This window comes from Cydia strobilella, chromosome 16 (assembly GCF_947568885.1).
Source record: "Cydia strobilella chromosome 16, ilCydStro3.1, whole genome shotgun sequence".
Classification (NCBI taxonomy): Eukaryota; Metazoa; Arthropoda; class Insecta; order Lepidoptera; family Tortricidae; genus Cydia; species Cydia strobilella.
In genome coordinates this window covers 5,887,939-5,908,718 of record NC_086056.1, presented here as the reverse complement: position 1 = coordinate 5,908,718, position 20,780 = coordinate 5,887,939, and the positions used below count along the sequence as shown (strand labels likewise).

The 20,780-nt window shown below is 36.6% G+C and overlaps 1 protein-coding gene across 1 annotated transcript in view; it reads right to left on the bottom strand.

Moving 5' to 3' along the window:
- Positions 1–20,780, bottom strand: part of LOC134748245 (neuroendocrine convertase 2) — a 99,606-nt gene that overhangs the window by 15,899 nt on the left and 62,927 nt on the right. The window contains exons 3-6 of the mRNA XM_063682975.1: positions 19,546–19,780; positions 17,177–17,214; positions 11,207–11,283; positions 8,892–8,980 (exon numbers count right to left, since the gene is read on the bottom strand). Of these exons, the coding sequence (XP_063539045.1) occupies positions 8,892–8,980; positions 11,207–11,283; positions 17,177–17,214; positions 19,546–19,780 (439 nt within the window). The remainder of the gene's footprint in view (positions 1–8,891; positions 8,981–11,206; positions 11,284–17,176; positions 17,215–19,545; positions 19,781–20,780) is intronic.

The following is a 20,780-nucleotide window of genomic DNA, read 5'->3' as shown; positions in this document are numbered from 1 at the left end:
ATGCTTCAGTTCCGCTATAACTTGCTAAGGCCCACCATACAAAAATGCCACATAAATTTGAAATCATTAGTGAAGGTTGAATATTATAGCATTTATAGCAAACCGAATGAAACAAAAGAAATGCAATTCTTTTCCAATCGTTATCTATGTCGGAGGCAAATTTAGGCCAGGCAACAAGAAGAGGGAAATGCTTGGAACACAAATTTTGACTCTGTAACTTTGTTTGGAGTAGTTAGGAGGTAAACATATCAAGTCCCCGGCCGTAGCCCTTGAGCCGGGGGGGACGGGGGTTTGAAGGTCCCTTTTTTCGGTTCTTCGATTATTTCGCGGAAACTGTGCGTCTTAGCAATATAGCTACTAATAAAAAATAAAAGATGATTAAATTTGTTACAAGTTTTATTTAGTCAAGTTTTTCGATATCTTGTATAGTGTTTGAGATATCCGCTCTTGAAAGTTTATTTTTTTATTATATTTACATCAGTGAAGCTGATCTCCCTCCGCGCCTCCGATTTCGCAATTGCTATCAAGGGGTAGGACAATTATCTTACCACGATTCTTATGACTACGTGGATAGTGGGGTGCTCTGATTCGGTTTTGGATGACCTTGAAATTTTGGTGACCGTGAGGATGGTGGTGTGGTATGAAAGTTAATACTTATAAATTTATAAAACAGCAAACCATGGTCACCCTCAGACAACCATCACGTTGACTTGACACTATTGAGCGCATTAACAATTTGCCTTCGGCAATTTGCAAACGTGAATACATTTGTAAATTGACAACGCCGTTTGTTTGTAAATGGCGGATTCTTACAATTTGCCTGCGACATCTACACCACGTTTTCCAATATAAAGTGATTATATTATTATATGATAAGTATTATGTATTGCATAGTTATGAGTACTTATGAGCTTATGAGATATCTTTAACAGATTTGCAGAATATATTTACTGAAATTTTATTTTATTAAATTGATTTCGAACGAATATTCTACATAATTAGAATAAGAAATAACTAATATTAATTAAGGTCATTGTCCAGTATAGAAACCGTCAACCATTGCGAAACGTGTAACCACCCCACAGTTTCAATTCTCAATCCACACAAAGCAATTTGCCGGGTCGTCTCAATCGTTGCAAATCGATATGTGTGACCAAATAGCTATGTGCGGCCACACAAAGCTATTTGTAACATCGCCTCAAATTGCACACAGCGCGCGCCGCAAAGCCTTCGATCACACTCAAATTACCAATTCAATTTCCTGGCAACACGCCGCTGACGTTTGCTTAGGCGACAAACGCCTGAGCCGATATAATGCAGCCTTTGTACTACCGTAACTTGGCAACAACGCAATACGCAATAATATGCTACACAACGAAGGCCGCAAAAATATCTGACACGACCTTATTGTAGAGCCATAAGAGCGTGTCAGATATTATTGCGACCTTCGAAGAGTGACATACTACTGCACGTGACTGTACAGACCTAATTGCATCAACACTTCTTTTTCATGGTTGGTACCAAGCTTTTCGCTGAGAAAAAGTTCAAGTCGAAAGTTTGGTGACAGAGGTTAACGATTAATATTTCCTCTGCTATTGAAACTCGATCTACGCCTAGGGGCCCTCTCTACCCTCGTAAGGCCGATCATACAATTTTTTCCTAAAGTTACTTAGCTCTTAAGTAAAGTCAGTCACTCGCTCGCTCTCGGAAAACAGTTGGATTAAATGATGTATTAGATGAGAATGTGTCAAAACATTATGGAGTATTTTGCCTTTGTTATACCTACAATCTTCGAGCCTTTTTGGGATTTCTACGACAGTTGTTATATTATGTACTGTTTACAAGTTATTATCTGACTGGTAAAAACTGTACAATTTTTTAATGAAGTCTTGGAAAAATATGTTTTCCTAGACGCGTTTTTATCAGTGTTACGGAAAACTAATATTGACTAAGAGAAAACGCGTTTTCACTTAAAACGGATTTTTACTATAAACTACATCCTCAAAAGAGTAATATTTTTCTAACTATAGCCGTAAATACCTTCAGTATTTTTTATGGTCTAGTATCATGGCTAAACGAAATGATATTTTTAGATACCAAACAATGGCATACTAACCGCTCCGATATATTTGATAGGGATATAAATATTTCTTAATGTTGTTCAGTAAATCGTAACTTCTAACCAACTTAAATCCCTATACCTACATTTATTTGCAGTCAGTGTCACTTTTACTAAGCTAACTAGCAAATTAAAATCGTTCTTTAATAAATGTTTCGTGAACCAACTTTGCTGCGGAACACTATCTCCGACCAGCAACACGTACCTATAGCCTCTGACATTTTGGATAACTGAACAAACAGCCCATAAACAGCCTGAATGGAACCTTATCAGTGGTTATCGCGTTCAATAGAGCCCATCTATCTAAATCAACGCGACACCTCTATTGCATTATTTACTTCCTGTCGCCACTTAAAAGTCATATCAGACAATATGAAATGAAACACAAAGCATTATGAAGCAATATGAAATGAAAGGCTAGCGCGACGTAGATGAATAAATGGTTTAACGTAATGTAAACTCAAGATGCACTAATATAAAGTCAAATAAAATCTGAGAAAATATGTTCATCAAATCAATTTAATAATATCATATTATACCTACTCATTACTCAGAAGTTACCTAAATAGGCGCCAACAAAGTTGCGGCCCAGTCTGAAGTAGAATGTAGATGTAACTGTCAAAGTTCACACGATGTGGGTATCAACTTGCTAATACATTTGTAGGTATGTATACATAAATACAACTTTGTAAATAAGATTTTGAATCAAAGTTTTAAGTATCTACACACGCGTAAACCCGTATTCTATACTGAGATACGCTTATTGTTTGCCAATACATACATACAACTTTGTGAATAAGATTTTGAATCCAAGTTTTAAGTACCTACACACGCGTAAACGAATTCTATTCTGAGATACGCTTATTGTTTTCGGCCAGAAATAAATCAATGAATGAATAAAATAAGCTTTCCGCAAATGCCTTTGATTCGAGAGCGGCCGCACGGACTTAAGGGGCCCAATGCGGCAGTGTGCCCGACGATATCGGCCTGTCAGTTGTTCGGAACTGTCAAATTTTTGTTTTAATAACTGACAGGCTGATATCGTCCGGCGGACTGCCCCTTTAAGGGGCCCACTGACTATCAGTCCGCCGGACGATATCGGCCTGTCAGTTGTTCGGAACTGTCTTTTGTTCTAACCGACAGGCCGATATCGTCCGGCGGACTGATAGTCAGTGGGCCCCTTTAGCAAGGTAAATAGTCCGTCAAGGGGTCAACGGATTATGTTCATACGGAGAAGGTTAAAGTCCTCATTTCTTAGCAATATTGGGAAAATAATCCATCAATTGGAAGATATCCCACGCAGTCAATGAAAATAGGCTGAGCTATATTATTATGATCTGATCACCGGCCGGCTGAGGAATAAAAAAATTACATTGTGAGTTAGTTTGATTCTGTTTTGGACATAACATAATACACTTGATAGGTATAAAAATTGATTTAAAACCTATATATATAATGTACCTATTCATTAAATAATCCCGTAACTAGTTATAAAATCGGCCAAGTGCGAGTCGGACTCGCGTTCCAAGGGTTCCGTACATTACACAATTTAAACAATGTATTTTTTATGTGAAACGTGAGTGAAATGTCTTTAAAAAACCGGAGGGATCGGATCAAAGACTAAGTAACTAAGTCCGACTCACGCTTGACTGCACATTTCTAATAGGTTTTCCTGTAATCAATAGGTAAAGATCTATTAAGTATATTTTTTTTAAATTTTAGACCCAGTAGTTTCGGAGATAAAGGGGGGGGGGGACTGGTCATTTTTTGCCTATTTTCTTGAATAACTTCTAATTCGTTTATCCTAAAATTATTTCAAAACATATTTGTAATCCTCATAATGAGCTCTTTCATTTCATATGTAACACGATATAGTTTGAAAAATATTTTTTTTTTATTTTCTCATTTACCCCCCAAAAGTGGCCCCTATGATTAAAATTTATTTGTTTACGTTACATGTTCGTCTTTGAGTCACAAACTTACATATGTGTACCAAATTTCAACTTAATTGGTCCAGTAGTTTCGGAGAAAATAGGCTGTGACAGACGGACAGACAGACGCACGAGTGATCCTATAAGGGTTCTGTTTTTTCCTTTTGAGGTACGGAACCCTAAAAAGATAAAATGGTTCTAGAATTTGAAGGCATTTTATGACATTCTAAGCCTAAGGTACGTAAATGTCCTTTTATACTTTTTTTTGCTAAACTATTTAAGTCATTTTAACAATAAAATAATGATTACAGTATATGTACTTAGTCCATATATTAGTGAAAGGTGCTTTATTTTAGTTCAAATGGTTTTAAGAGGTACTCGTGGGACGCTATTTTTATCCAAGAAAATGTGAAATTCACGAGGGATAAGGAAATGGGTACCTCCATCTTTCTGAAGCGGGAGATTTGTTTCGTAACAACAATCCCGACGTCGGCGACGTCAGGAACAGAAAAAAGCGTGTTCCTAGAATTGTATTTAAATTTCGTTCAAATCGTAACGAACCTTAATAATAAGGCGAATTAATTAAATAATTTGGCCGACGTCTGAAATATTATCTGTGGTTGTCATAATGCCGGTAAGATTGGAACTTACTGTCCAATTTAAAAACCAATTAGTCGCCTATTTACGAACCTGACACTGTCACTTAAGAGTCCCCGGCAAGCTCGGCCGAATTGCACCTTCCCATACAAACCGCGTCCGCTCTCATTTTAAAATTACGTGTTGGATTGTAATGAAACTTTGCACACATAATGACAATAGCTCCAGTTTATAAAACAAACGAAATAGAGCAATAACAAGCTTTATATGACAAACTTATATTCGCTGTATTTTTTTTAACTATGGTATCTGAAGCTACATAAACTAATTACAGACATAGTCCAATTGTACCTAAGTACAAAGTTTCAGAGCAATCTAGATAGTCGTTTTAAAATGAGAGCGGAACTACGTTTGTATGGAGAACCAAGCTTGCTGGAGAACCTTAACAATTACATTTCTGGGTTGGTAAGTAACGACAGTAGGTACTTAACATCAATGCTGACATCTTGGACTAAGCAATTTACAGCGAAATACAATCAGGTACAATTAGGTGTCATGTGACAATGAAATAGATATGACCTCGTAATATCAAAGGAAGTGTTTTCAATATACCTATGTGACATAATTTTCTATTTACAGGCTAAGATATGTAAAAGCGTTCTTTGATTCTGCGGAGACATGAAGGCAATCTTTTTGTTTTGCGAATATTTATTCAATGTTAAGTCTCGTTCTTTGACATGGAGATGACATTCTTTCCACAAAATTGGCTACACTATTAGGATCATCAAAGGATAGTCTAGAATGCTCATAATATACAATACTTTTTATCCCGGAGCTAAAGAGTGATATGTAGAAATAGTACGCTGGCATTTTTGGTAACTTTTATCGATGTTTCTAAAAATTGTTATCTGAATTTCAGGATTTTCACTTGATTGAAAACGATTACTAAATTTTTAAAGCCGTAGGTATGTGTTGTTTTACATACATTTGGAATACGATGTTTTATTTTACCACAATGCCATTTTACTGAAATTCTATACCTAGAATAACCATAGCACTAGACATAGACAACCAAAGTCACATCTCTCATAGTTTATTTTTAGTGCTACGGTGTGTACAAAAACATTTAGGGCAGAAAGGATTTGGAGAGATTAGGTTAACTTTATAAGGCATAGGGGTGCCAGGAATTAAGCAAAATTGAACCCAATCACTTTGAAGTAAAGTTCAAAATGGGAAATATATTCCCTCTGCCTTATAAAGGCTTAAAATACTAGCTTTCTTCACAAGATACTACTACGTCACTAAAATGCTGCATAGTAATATTTACTATGGGAGAGAGAAATAAACCTGCAATTGATTAAAATTTTGGCTGATATAAGCAATGTTCAATCGGGCAAACAATATAAAGGATAACAAAAAAAATTTAAAAGATTTTCAGGATTTTAATAGTCGGAATTACGGTTTTCGAAGTTGAGATAGGTAACCAGCATTTTTATTTTACGTGGAGAACGCCGTGGAAAGCTGAAGTGGGTACTTCAATACAGAAACTTTTTTCATTCCCACATAACCACAGAAAGGAAGGACCATTTCTCTCAACGGGCGAATTATTATAATAATATTTCCTGAACATCTGCACGAACGGCATAATAATTATGTAAATATGCCAATGGAAAGTTTTTAACGTTGCGTAATTGGTCACATGGAAATAATTCTCATTATTACATGGGGAACGATATTCTTCATTTCTTTTATCCTTGTAAATCTTTCGAGAACATTTCAAACTTTTTGCAAACGTTCCACAACTTGCACATCATATTAATAGATAACCCATAATGATTCCGCATTGCGAGTTTTAAGTATTAATATCAGAGTAATCAACAAAAAAATTGCACTCCATGTGAGTAGGCAATAAGCTCTCTTGAAAAATATAATAAATGGTAACTCCAGAAACTAATATGAAGTAAAATTCCTAAAAAAGTTTCTAAACTCATTCTCTTCCAAAAACATGGCCGATTACCACAAAGAGTCGTAACGTTCGGTGACAAGACCAACGTGCCAATCATACGGCCCAGCGGAGCGAGGGTAATGTGTGGTGATTCTTATTCCCCAGTGGGAATAAGAACCAATTTTGAGTGAGCAGATTCAACTGAATCTACAGAACGTTCACAGAATACCGTTACTGTTTCTATTAGTTTTAGGTAGGATTAATTTTGTTGAAAAAATGTTTCTATTTTCGAATGTTTTGGTACGCACTAAATGTTATTTAGGTTAAGTAAACCAACTAATAGCATGTCTGCAATATAATCTTTTAGTGTGCTTCTTGTTCTTCTTTAGTGTGCATAAATCGATGAATGTAGGGTATGACATCGATACAAATGTGATTCCCTTATTTTTAACACCCGACTAAAAAAGGGGTGTTATATGTTTGACGCCAATACAATGTCTGTCTGTCTGATGTCTGTCTTTGTGTCTGTCTGTTTGTGGCATCGTAGCTCTCCAACGGATGGGCCGATTTCTATGAGTTTTTTTTACGTAAAAGCGAGTGGTCTTGCGTTGGTTCTTAGCTGTTTGATAGAAATCGTTCCAGCAGTTTGAAGAGTAGGTATCAGCTCTTTTCCAAAATGATGTAAAGGGTCCCACTGACTATCAGTTCACCGAACGATATCGGCCTGTCAGTAAGAACAAAAATTTGACAGTTCCGAACAACTGACAGTCCGCTATCGTCCGGCGGACTGATGAGTCAGTGGGCCCCTTAAGTCATTTTTGACATAAGGATTGTGTTAGTATATAGCGTAGGTGGTTTTAGATTTTTTAATTTGATAGTTATTGTAAGCTCTAAATGGATTAAAAATATACAAAAACTTCGAATCAAAATAATTTTCTAATTTAATAAGACATATTTCCAATAAAATTTGTTTTTAGAACAGCGTAGCTGCAGCGTATCAAACACGCGTAGTGACACCGTGAGTGTAGTGTGTTTGGACAGACCAACGATTGTGAACGCGACCGGACCAACAAGTGTGAATGCGACCGTTGGTAACGTTGAAAGTGAACGCAGCCGACGCGCAAGAATGAGGGTAGACAGAGCGCTGTCTACACAACTTTGACACCCACCCGCTATCTTCAGTCACCCGTGAACATGATGCATGTAACTGCGTCGAAATATCGGGAGCTCTCAAATAATACAAAAGGTAATCACGGTCTATATCCCGGTCAATATAAGTCTAGCTTTACTTTTCTGCCACCGATCTCTAATTTATTCTAAAAGGACCGCTTCATCACAAAACGAACCATTTCAAATTCAATTCCAATGGTCTCATCGCAATGGATTTATTCAAAGAAAACTTCTGAGCAATCAACGTGGTGGGAATAATGTAGGAGGAGGTATAAGCAATCAACTTGATCAGTGTTTAATCTCTACTCACCCCAAGGTACTTTACATTAATCAATAACCGTGATGAGGAAAAGCCCATGGACAACCAACCTTTAGGTGTCCATATTATTGTTTCACGAGAAGGTAAAAAAATAAGGCAGAAGCTGAAATTGGGAATCTTATTACGTAAGGCCTGAGATACAATTGTAAGTTTTGCTTACGTAAGTAGCGACAAAGCTATTTGTTAGAATGAGATGACGATATTCATATCTCATTCTGTAGTATAGCAGTGTCCCTACTGACGTAAGTAAAACTTACAAGTGTATCATGGGCCTAAGTACAGTCAGCAGCAGAAGTAGATTACTTAGTGAGCGAGATGTTGTAAATAATTTCATGCTGTTATTTTTTTAACAACATAGTCCTCCGTAGGACATAGATGGTCCTCAATTGACGCCGCAAGCGACACGTTCTGTAGAAACTTGGCGCGTTTCCATGTGTACAGATGTGCAAGTTACGAAGGGTTTCAAAAAAGGCATTTTGGAAACGGAAATTTTCGATCCCCATACAAAAGTATGAGAACATTCCGAAAATTTTCAATGTGGAAATTTCGCAATTTTGAAAACTCTCCGACGGCACATCAGTATCCATGTGACGCTGGTACGTAGCGCATGGCGTAAATCAGAGACAATTTAGGACCACCCACACTAGCGTCTCCCGAGCGTCGTCAACTCGTAATCAACTCTATATGGCTACTGCTCGACGGACGCAACGTTGGCGCAACTGCGCAGCGACGCCATTTTCCATAACGCTTACTAGACACTGACGCGACTCTCAAGAGACGCTAGTGTGGAGTGTCATTTAAACCACTTACCAGCAACTTTAGAGTGGTACGCGACGCCGACGCCGCAGACGCCGTTGTCGCGCGCCGCGGCGACCTCACCAGCGCACCTCGTGCCGTGGCTGCGGAGAAACCAGTAATTTTAATAAAATCCTAATGGTAATACAACCGCGGGAGTAGATCGTACTTTAGCAGGTAAGCAGTAGTTTTAATGAATCCTGATGATGAAACAATAGCAAATCTCCTTCGTTAGCTCAGCAACAGTAAAAACCGGCCCAGTGCGAGTCGGACTCGCGCACCGAGGGTTCCGTAGTTTTTTAGTATTTGTTGTTATAACGGCAACAGAAATTGATGTATTTCTGTGAAAATTTCAACTGTCTAGCTATCACGGTTCATGAGATACAGCCTGGTGACGAAGCGCCGGAAGCTCCGGCCCGGACACGGCCCGGTCTAACGTGAGTCATCCTTAAAGCGACGGTCCGTTTTAATTGTTCCGATCATATTATTGTAATAATTAGTACATTAGTACCTAATGTGCTATACCAAGAGGGGCTATTTATGGGAGGTTTCAAACTTTCCTACTTACGAGTAAGCAGGTATAATTAGAAACGGTCAATACACGTGCCTTTCCTTGCCGAGAATTATTAACACACATCACACACCATTATTTATTATTAGTACACATTGTGTACTTACGCATTTCAGTTACCTATAACACGCTATATGTTATAGATCGACTTTGTTTGCTTTAGAAGTTTAGTAAATTGCCTATCCAAGACACGTGTTTCACAAGCAGGGTCACTACCCACTAGGCCAGACCGGTCGTCAAAATAAATAGTTATTTCCAAACATAGCTTAACCGAGTGAAACAAAATACCCCCGACACGAAATTTTAGTATGTAGTTACTGTCGGTAAAAAATAAGACATCAAGCGCTGCTTGATTTTAGCAATTTAAAACTATTAAGGTGACATTCGGGTGTCAACTGCAGCTGCGTTACTGCTGCGGCCTTGTCTGCTATCTGTCAATTTGCTTGATAAAATGAGTAAAGTTGGCTGCCGCCACTGCCGCAATTATAACGTTCAATCCGTCATTTTATCAATTTTATCACCAGGGGCCCATTTCTCGAACGGTATTAGACTAATATTATTAGTCCACGAACTGTCAAGTCGTATGGGTTACCATGGCAACCCACTAATAATATTAGACTAATACCGTTCGAAAAACGGGCCCCAGTAGTACAGCTGCAATTAAGATCCGAAGAAAAAACTAAAAAAACGTAGGTATAGAATTTGTTATAACGATAAATCTAAGCTCAGCAGTCTCAAGTGCTGACGGGTACTCCAGTTTTAATAACTGGAAGATTATACAGACAAATTGAACGGAGTAGTTGTTTGCCATCGCGGTAAAGGTCAAAGTTCATACTTTTCCAACCCGTCCCTAAGATTACTTATTTTAATTCAATTGGTGTAAGAAATCTCGTTATACCTTTTCTGAGTCAACTAAGTCTTGTATATTTATACACGGCTAGTCTGTGCGAAAAGAGAAGAGTCGTGGTATGTAACAAACTCTACGGGTAAAATTAGGTAACGTATGTGCCTAATACCAGAGAAAACATCATTTTAATAGTTGGCAAGACCTTTCTTAGTATAGTACACAGAACACTAGGCCCGTGCTATGTCATAAACTTGTTAACATTTGGCTACATGAATCTAAATACGTCACATTAAGAGCGTTTTCACATTGCTCGATCCGATATCTGATGTCGGTTGAAAGTAAAATGAAAGACGTGTTTTTCTGTATTTGTTTGTTAATAAAAAAAAACTAAAAACCTTAAATAACACAAAAAAGGCGGACTTAATGCCAATGGCACTCTCCTGCAGCTGTTTTTGTCATAGGCGCCTTTGACATCCGATATCGGAAAGGCGCTTCCGATAAATTCAGTCATGTCGGAGCCCCCCGTCAGCTGTCAGACCGATAATATTTGTTTGTGTGCGTATGTGTAGGCATAATGCTTCTTGTAGTGTGCGTGACCGCTAAAGAAGGCGCCCAGGCGCGCCCCGGGGGCCTGACTACGCGGATGTTGGATCCTACATCCGATATCGGATCGGACAATATGAAAACGGCGTATAAACAAAAAGGAATGGAAAGATTCGCACGCTTCTAGTTAGCTTCGGTAGCTTAGTTGGTTCAAGAGTGATCGGACCGGTGTTCCCAAATCCGCAAATTCGTGTTTACCCCGAAGCAGTATTTTTTTGCCTTAAATATAAAAAGCAATAAATGACATATCATTACCGACTTTAGTAAAGTTTGCACAACACGCACAATATTCATATGGCAATAACTCACCTATTGAACCAATCGTCCGTGTACCGCGGGTAAGGGTACGGGTCGTTACTGCTGAAGTCGTAGGACGCCTCAGCATTCTGCAACCAACAACTTTTAATGGCGACACACACACTTGGAAGAATAGCGACATAAGTTATTGATAGTTGTGTGAAGATAAGGCATTTTTAAATGAGGACGTTCAAGCGTTAAGAGGCCGGTGTCGATTTTAGTCGCGAAAATGTAAAATTGATAGATTTAGTCGGCGAAATTGTACACCTTTTGTTACCTAATTGAAATAACAAGTACTAGTTTCTATTAGCACGTCTTCTTATCTTGCCTTTTATCAGATCAATTTTTTGAAAACAGACTCACTAAATTAGTAATGTTTTTTTTTCTGATGGATGTTTAGGTAAACGCGCGTAAAGCACTGATTTTCTCGCTCTTATTTGTTAATTTCGTCAAGTTTGGACTGCTAAAAATGGTAAATTTGTATTACACATATTCTGTACTTGACTTTTATCAGATTACATTTTTGTTATATGACAGAGTTCGAGGAAATGAAAGTTAAACGAATTCAATTTTCTCCAGAAATTACTTCAAAACAAGTGACAATTTCTCTGAAAATCGACTTAATTTCAACGTAATTTTAATACTTAAACAATCTACAACATTTGCTGGATCTATTCTTATACATCAATTTGTATAATTTACCACCATAATTTTTTGATGATTTTTTAAAAACTGCCCCTTCTCTTCATATATTACCGGTGACGCACGCTCGCGACCTCATTATTAAAAGGCAAGATGAGAAAACGTGCTAATAGAAACCAATACTTGTTATTTAGATGTTACGTAGCAAAACGTGTATAATTTCAACGACTAAATCTATCAAATTTAAATTTTTGCTCCAAAATCGACTACGGCCTCTTAACAATGCACGATGTAGCTGTTTGTAAAGCCCGCGTAAAGTGTTCCTGTAGCCATACAACTAGTTGACACTTGACGTTTACGTTGGCAACTGCGTAAACTCGAAGCCAGTCCATCTCGCTCGCGCTTATGTATTGGTGCGATAGAGATTGCTGTTCACGCAGATGCTGACGTAAGTGTGTGGTATAACGTGGTAATTTATAGCCGTGCTGTTCACTTAAGGTGTGCGAGCGTGACAGAATTGAGCTCTCAGATGAACTTAACAACTAAGCGTATTCAGAGATCGCATTTGTAATTGGTCTCATTTTGATCTATCCCGAAAATCCTACGCAACTTATATTGTTCTCATCAATAGATTTATATCGAAAGAACTCTTGCCTCATGCTGTGTATCAATAACCTTACCTACAGAAAAACATAAATGCCGAAATAAGAAATACAAGCGCAAGCCGCTCAGACAGGCATGTGTTGTGTGTGTCTCGTTAAAATCCTCGGGCTGCATGAATATTGTAAATACGCATAAAGTTTGCACAGTCTGTGTCGCTCCATATTCTTGTAAGAGACTTTGGACAAGAGCATATGAAGTAGCGACGCTTGAGCGAGTTACGATACACGAGATAAAGATACATTTTAATAAACTTTAAATTATAAACTGAAATCCACCTCAAACCTCATCTGGATAAATATGTATACTTGAAAATACTATTAATTATTTTTCCTATTGCATGCGTGTTGCTTTCTGTAAATTCTTGTAAGGGACTCGGCAGGACAGGCTTAGCCTAGTGTCAGAGTCACTGTAAAAAATTTGTTAACAATGTTTTCTGGCAATAAATATTTTGTATTTGTATTTGAAATAGAAAAAAAAAACATTTCATAAAAAAAATTGTTCCCTAGTTGGAAACTTGAAATTAATTTAAATTTTGAAATATACCTCCTGTCAAAGTTAAATCATTAACATTACCAAGAAAACTTTCAATTTGAAGAGGGTAACAATAGAAGTCACAATCATGTTTGATACACTCAAGGACAATGAAATCGAGTCAATTTCGATAGAAGTTTCGAAACAAGGTGATAACACGTTTACGCTTTGCCTCTTACTCATAAATATTTCTTGTTTGTCGACCGAGTTATAATATTGAATATCCTATCCCAGAAAAAAACCTAGCGACACAACAAAAGCTTTAATTACAATTTGGTAACATCAAAGTCAAAGGAACACGAACTTGTAAAATGAATTACCTAAAAGTAAAGCCATCCGAAAAATAATTATTGTTAGTGATAGGAACGGCAAGTCAAATTATTTACTTTTTCGAATTATCAAGGATTCGTTAGTACGAGTATGACGTTGGTATTGTATACTTAAAATACTTAAATGATCAATGAGTGCGATTTTGAACTTCGAATTACAAATGTGCGATGAACGACTGTACGATAGATACAACTGTAATTGTATCTGTCTTAAATTGTAAAATATGTACTATTATGTTATTTGTCTTCGCTCAATACTAAATATATATCTATAACTACGTACTCGTCTAATGTAACTTTACTAACTACCCGAGTCATTCTACTTTTTCGTGACTATAAATACGGCAAAAGCCAAAAAGATCGATATTGAATTCGTGTAGGTATAAATCGCAGGAAATTATTGAACAAAATTCATATATTAATATTGATTAATGTAAAAAGATGGTAACCGGGAGACAATCAAAGACCACTGAGTTACTGTGATTAAGAATATTTACAGTAGTTATTTATTGAACAAAGCTATCAAGATCGATAGCCTAATTAAGCCTCTCTCTTTATCACAAAACAGAAAATGAAAGTAATGGCCAAGTATTCTAAAATATGCATTTTACGAAAAAGTGTCAAAAGCTTATGTACAACGAAAAGTAGAATGCTATGCTATAAAATGTGATATTCCTTCATCAAATAAACCTGCAACCGTTATTTATTGACTACATTTCCAATGGTTATTACCATGCCAATGCCGCCATTAAATTCGTAGCATTTGGGGCGGAACTTTATAGCGTTTTTAGAAATTATACGAAGCTACGGCAGGTGTTATTAGTATTCGGTCCTTAAAAATACATAATATAATTTAAAAATACATAATTAATATAATTTTAATGTTCGCCGAACAGAGAATCAGAACATTTTTGTGGCGTTCGGTGAGGTTGTATTTTTATTATCTAGGAGGCCGATTCGGCAATTTAATATGGTTTTCATCTTGTTTTGATACGACCTTGAGTCGGCGTGCGCCGTTGTGGTTGCACCAATGAAATCACTCTTATAAGTCATCTCGCTTGCACTTATTGGTGCGCATGAGATGGCTTGATTGAAAATCTTGAATCAAAATAAGATGACCATGTCAAATTCTTGACGCTTATAGGACTCGTCGGGTGAGAATACATTGGTTAGCAGGAGAGCGAAAAGAAGCAAAAAAAAATATTTTTGTAAAGTTGTATAGGTATTTAGGAAATATTGAACTTACTCGTACTTATTTATCATTTAGGCACATATGTTCACTATTTATAGTAGGTATCTACCATATAAATATTTTGAATAATAGTGGTAGGTAATCAAATGAAATAAAAGCATTTTTATTATTGCCATATCCGTTTTTAATAAGTAAACGCACAATGTATGACATGACACAAAGTTTTAGATATGTCACAATTTTTGTGATAATTTTAATAATTTTAATTTTCTGTTAAAATCCTATAGTGCGTAGTTAAAAAAAAAACCGGCCAAGTGCGAGTCGGACTCCGGTTCCGTACTTTTTAATATTTGTTGTTATAGCGGCAACAGAAATACATCATCTGTGAAAATTTCAACTGTCTATCACGGTTCATGAGATACAGCCCGGTGACAGACAGACGGACAGACGGACAGCGGAGTCTTAGTAATATGGTCCCGTTTTTACCCTTTGGGTACGGAACCCTAAAAAAACATGCGTAAAAAAGTATACCTATGAGGATATGGCACATTTTTGAAAAATATTTTTTTCAAAAACCGATTAGTGTCAATTATAGCATATTTTTAGTTATTTTAGGAATCATTAAAAAACGATTTTGCTTAAAATTGAATATGGCACAAACGTATTCTCAAGCGACGAACTCTGAATCGGAACGTGTTCTGTAAATTAAACCTGTCCTTAGCCAGTATAATGACCACTTTAATGTTCCCTGTACTTTATAGACGACGCTTTATGCCATTCCATTTCAGATTGTGTAGTAACTGAATTTTAATGTCCTATCAACCTGTTTTCGGTACATAAAAGTGCTGAATTAATATACTATGTATAATATCTGGGAGACCGAGCTTTGCTCGGAAAACATAAAAATAAATAAAAAATGCGCGTTTTCCCAGAGATAAGACCTTGCTAGATCGATTTTTCGTCCCCGATAACTCCCATATAGCAAGTTTTATCGAAATCGTTAGAGCCAAGATCCCCGAAATATATAAATATATATGCAAGATTTCCTCGTTTAAAGGTAAGATTGCAAGGCTTCACAAATATTTTGGAATAAGAAAATCAACTATTATAATACAGGGTGATTTTGTTATGTCTGACCATATTTTGGCATATTGAACAACTTTTACTAAGAGGCCAACCCGCAGAAAAAAAAAATTGCTGTTCCATAGAAAACACTAACATGTGATTCACCGAAAGGTATGAGACGGCAGATGTGTTCTTCGCGTTTTTGGGATTGGCCCCATAGTAAAAGTTGTTAAGTATGACCCACATATTCACCCCTCAGAATATGGACAGACATAACAAAACCACCATGTATACCTACTTATGCCTAGCTTACGCCCGCGACTTTGTTTGCGTAGAATTAGTATTTCTAAACCACTTTTAAAGTAAATTCCACGCCCTTTTTCACCCCCTTAAGGTATGAAATTCAGGATAAAAATCTACCCTATAAACTTTCCAGGAACTTAAACTACCTCTATACCAATTCTCATCTAAATCGGTTGAGCGGTAAAAAAAAATATATATTTCATGCTTTCGCTCGTATTACACATACATATTATTTACATTAAATATAAAATTCAGACGAAATTGGACACACATAAATTGAAATAATAAAATTATAATAAAATTTAAATAGAAAATAATAATAATTAAGTGATATTAAAATTAGTCAATTACAGCAAAACAGGTCTCATTAAATGTCATTTATCGTAATTTAACTACTAACGACGCATGCGACTTTGCCCAGTGACCATGAAACTATGGGGCTGTCAATGCTGTCATTAGCCTCCGCGATCGCGGTTAAAGCGAGAAACTAAAAATGCCTATATTATTTTACAGCAATACATTATACTACACCAGCTACGGATTATGCCGTAGACGTGCTACGAATCCCAACGCGCGATTAGAGCAGCCTCAAAGAGGAACTAACTTTGACCTTTCCCTAAATCCTGCTCCCGCCGGAGCTCTGAAGTTTATAAAAAATAAAACTAAAGGTCATTTCTGCCTCCAGTATAATAAATAACCCTATAACCTATTCATACAGGTTAGAAAATTTCACTGTACACCACTTCTCAACAAACTGGAGATACTGTATATTTCATAATACTGTTACGTTATAATACCTAGCCCAGCCGAGTAACATACATTGATAGAAAACGTCAATTGGAAGTGCAATAATGTCACTAGACTTATATTGACCGGGATATGGACCGTGATTACCTTTTGTATTGTTTTCGAGCTCCCGATATAAGTCTAGTGAAACTAACCGTGAATCATTCAAAACTGTGGATGTATGGAAAAGATCATGTGACTTTTTGTTGCATCTGTCATCCCCATCCATTGTTTCTTTTCGAGCGTTTGTCGATGTTACGATTGTCTTTACTAGGCCCCCAGTTATAGTTGACTTGCACCTAACACCGTGAGGAATTTTTTGCTACAATAGAAAAGGCCTCATTGCTACATAATTAATTTACTTAAAATACAAATGAATTGTAAAAATCAAGATATTATACACTAATTATTTATAATAATATGATACTAAGGAGCATCTTACCTACTTGTACAATGAAGTTGTATACTTACGTAATTATATTTCAAATCTGGGTGCATATAATCCACACCTGAAACAACAAACAGAAAATTAATCCCTTCGTCTTTTATAACATAAACGGTAGTAGATTTGTATAATAACTACGTTGTAGGTATAAAGAATGTTCAATGTACAGAGACGTATGAAGTTTGTGATGTTTATATACTGGGTGTAGTATAGTGTAGGGCGGGAAGAGGGGAGTCAGATGGGTCGATTTTTATTTTGTTGACGGTTTTCTTCGTCGGATTTCGATAAAATTTGACCACTAACCTACTTAACCAAAACCTATAAAATAAAATAATCATTTATTTTCAGGCAAAGAAAGTGTTAGTAGAAGTGTTAGTAACAAAAAACTTAAATACTAATGTTAAACAAAACATAAATAAAACATGTCTAATTTTCATATATTTTCAGTTGTAAGTTACCTATATCGTTACCCTGCATATCATAGCAGTAAAGTTTTAGTATAAAATATCTAGTGATATAGCCAAGGAATTTGACGAGCATAATTTTAAACAGAAGTATATTTTAAGAGTAATTGAGACAAAAGGTAAAAACCCACGCGACGGCCATATTTTCCGTCGCAAGTTTCGCGCGGCGCGCCATATCTTTTGTTTCAATCTAATTTCCTGGCTATACCCCTGTTAAACATTGAATTGAATTGAATTGCTATCATAACAATCACTAACTTAGTGAAACAGAGTACCCAAATTGAACATAATGAGGTCTTGAGTCAAGTTGGCGCGAGTCTGTTTACAAATCAAAGTTTGTCCGCGACGTAAATTACTTGGGAAAATGTTCTTGAATTCTTCGGGCGACTAAATTAGTTTTCTGAAGCGCTGGTGTTAATGAAACAAAGCATTTCTCACTTTCGCTGCCATAAACCTGCTAGGTTTATTTTTTATTATTCACTATTCATTACTTTTTTGTTATACAATAATAGTTCTTGTACTAACAAAACGGCCAAGCCACATATTTTGACTGTGTGGTGGGATTTCACTTCTTTAGTAAGGTGCTTATGACAATCTTCCATCCCCTAATTTAAAGAGTGGGGGGTGATTTACTAGAAATCCTGAAATATTTATTTTATTATGTATAACAAGGAGTCCATGTATCAATTTTCAGACCTCTAGCATTAAAATTAGCGGAAGTCTCATACAAATTTCATATGATCATCTGCATGTGAGTGAGTGAGTGACAAAATCGGGGTTGTTTTAATTTCAATAAAATCTAAAGTATAAGAGCTATGCAATTGAAACTTTTTATGTTTAATGATTCCACTATTGGCATCATATCTCGAGAATTTTGTTTATCTGGTGTAATTCAAACCCGAGTTATGAGGGTTCAAAAAACCGACGAAGCGCTTCGAGAAAAGGTAGGTAGTGCCCTTGCGCTTCGCTTGGTTCGTCTTGGCGGGGGCACGGTAGATGAATTCATTGATAAAGTCGCCATGCAGTTTTACTGATGGTACATATTGTATAAAAAAAGTTTGACGAATTTAGACCTCCTTATTTGAAATCGGTTAAAAATATTTAAAAATTAAACTAGTAAAATAAATGTCTTTAAGGAACCATCATTAAATTTATCCTATAAAAAAAAAGTTGCGACGCTATGACCAGGAAATTTATTCTAAATTAGGTCAATACTACGTTTGAGCTGTCTCGAACAAAGGCCCTCGTCAGCTTATTTTCATCTCGACGACGGAAAATAAAAGTGTTCCTGTATAAAACGCTAATTTAAATGTAAAATCTATGCAAATGGATTCTTGTGAAACGATTGTGATGTGAACCGGTTTAATGTAGATTTCATTATGCAATGTGTATGGAATTAGTCAAGGTTTTTCTAGCGCTTTCGCGCGATAAAAATATTCGATCTGATTTAGGTAAGTACATTAGTTAAGTATCAGTGAAATATCAAAAATGCTCCAAATTTATTATTTTCTCTGATGGAGATACAGTTACTCTATCATGCGAATGAAAGTCTGTAAGCCATTTGTATGGTCCCTTTTCACTACAACTATACTATTGACCAAAGCGGCCAAAAGCGTGATGGCAAATACCACAGGCTGAAACCATATTATATCATCTCTACTCACTCAACTTATACTGTTATCTACTTATCATGGCAGTTATTACATACAACGAATCATTATAATATAGCTAGCCCAAACACGAAAAAAATCCTTTGACTAAAAGTACATATCTTTCAGTTTATATAATATATGAACTGAAATATGGTTATGATATTATTATTATAATATCATCATGATCATCGATGAATTATGTAAGTTGGAGTTGGATCAATAATTCATCATTATGTTATCAATATTTTTTGAATGAGCTTCCAGGTAAAACAAACTTACCATCATCCATGATGGCGGTGGTGACATTGACGCCCGTGTACCCCAGCGCCCAGGCCGCCTCCACATTTAGGTCCAGCTTGGGCTTGCCGCCGTTCTGCCCCGTGTTCTTCAAGTACCATTGTAGGGGGAAGTAGGGGTCCCTAGGCTCGTCGGCGGGCGCGGTTTCCGGCAGGCGGAGGGGGCGGAACCCGCGCTTTACCCTCTTGAAACCGGGCTGCTGGACTGCTGTGTGGATCTGCAGACAAGTAGAAACATATTTTAACAGACTTCAAGAAAGGAAGAGGTTCTTAATTCGTCCGCTTCAAGTATTGTAGGATAGGCAAACAATTTTTTTTATAGTGAAGAAGAAGTAACTCGTGAAGTTCTTCTTAGTGGAGTGAAATAAAGATCATTAAGACGAAGATTCCACAAAACTGTCTACTATTTTGTGGAATCGGTTCTTTTATGTTAAAAATATTTGTTACATAAATAATGTATCCTTATTCACTATAAGATTGCAGTGCAACTTATTTGTCAAACAAACTATACCCAGTCAGCCCTGTCACGCTTACATGTGTTTACAGGGGGTAACGATGTACATAAACACGGCAAAAGCACTGACTTGTATTGAGAAGGTGCGCGTTGCTTCTTTTGAAGTAAGCTTTAGAGGAGCTCAGTTTAAAAATGGTTTAACTCTATCAATGTACATTAGATAGCTTTTGTAGCTGCCATATCATAAGTTAACAGTCATTTCATTTACTAAATTAAATATCTGAACTGTATCAGATTAGGATTTTATCCAGTTTTTGCATATACCTAACGTCCAGTTCAGTTCGCGATCAAATACCTTTAAGACACAAGCACAATCTTATCATTATAATTAGGGCTATCAGGCTATGGAATTAGGTAAGTATTCTTTACCCATCACGGAACAATGGTGAACACTTGGGAGGCGTGCGTGGAGCCGAAGCCAACATGTAGAAGCCCTTTTGACACTTTAATGAGATGAAAGGGGCGGAAATACATGCGGATGCTGGCCTTGCTCATGCCATGGGACGCACGCAGAGGCAGCACCCGCCAGGATTTAAGGACTATTGAGAGTTGATGGAATCTAAAATGAACTAGGTTATTGGATGAAAGCGATGGACTAAATATTGGGCTATGTGATAAAAAACCGGACGCCTTTTTAATAAAACTGTATAAGCATTCTTGGTTTGAGAAAAAGGTGCATTTTTAGTTTAAACTCTTTATAGTCA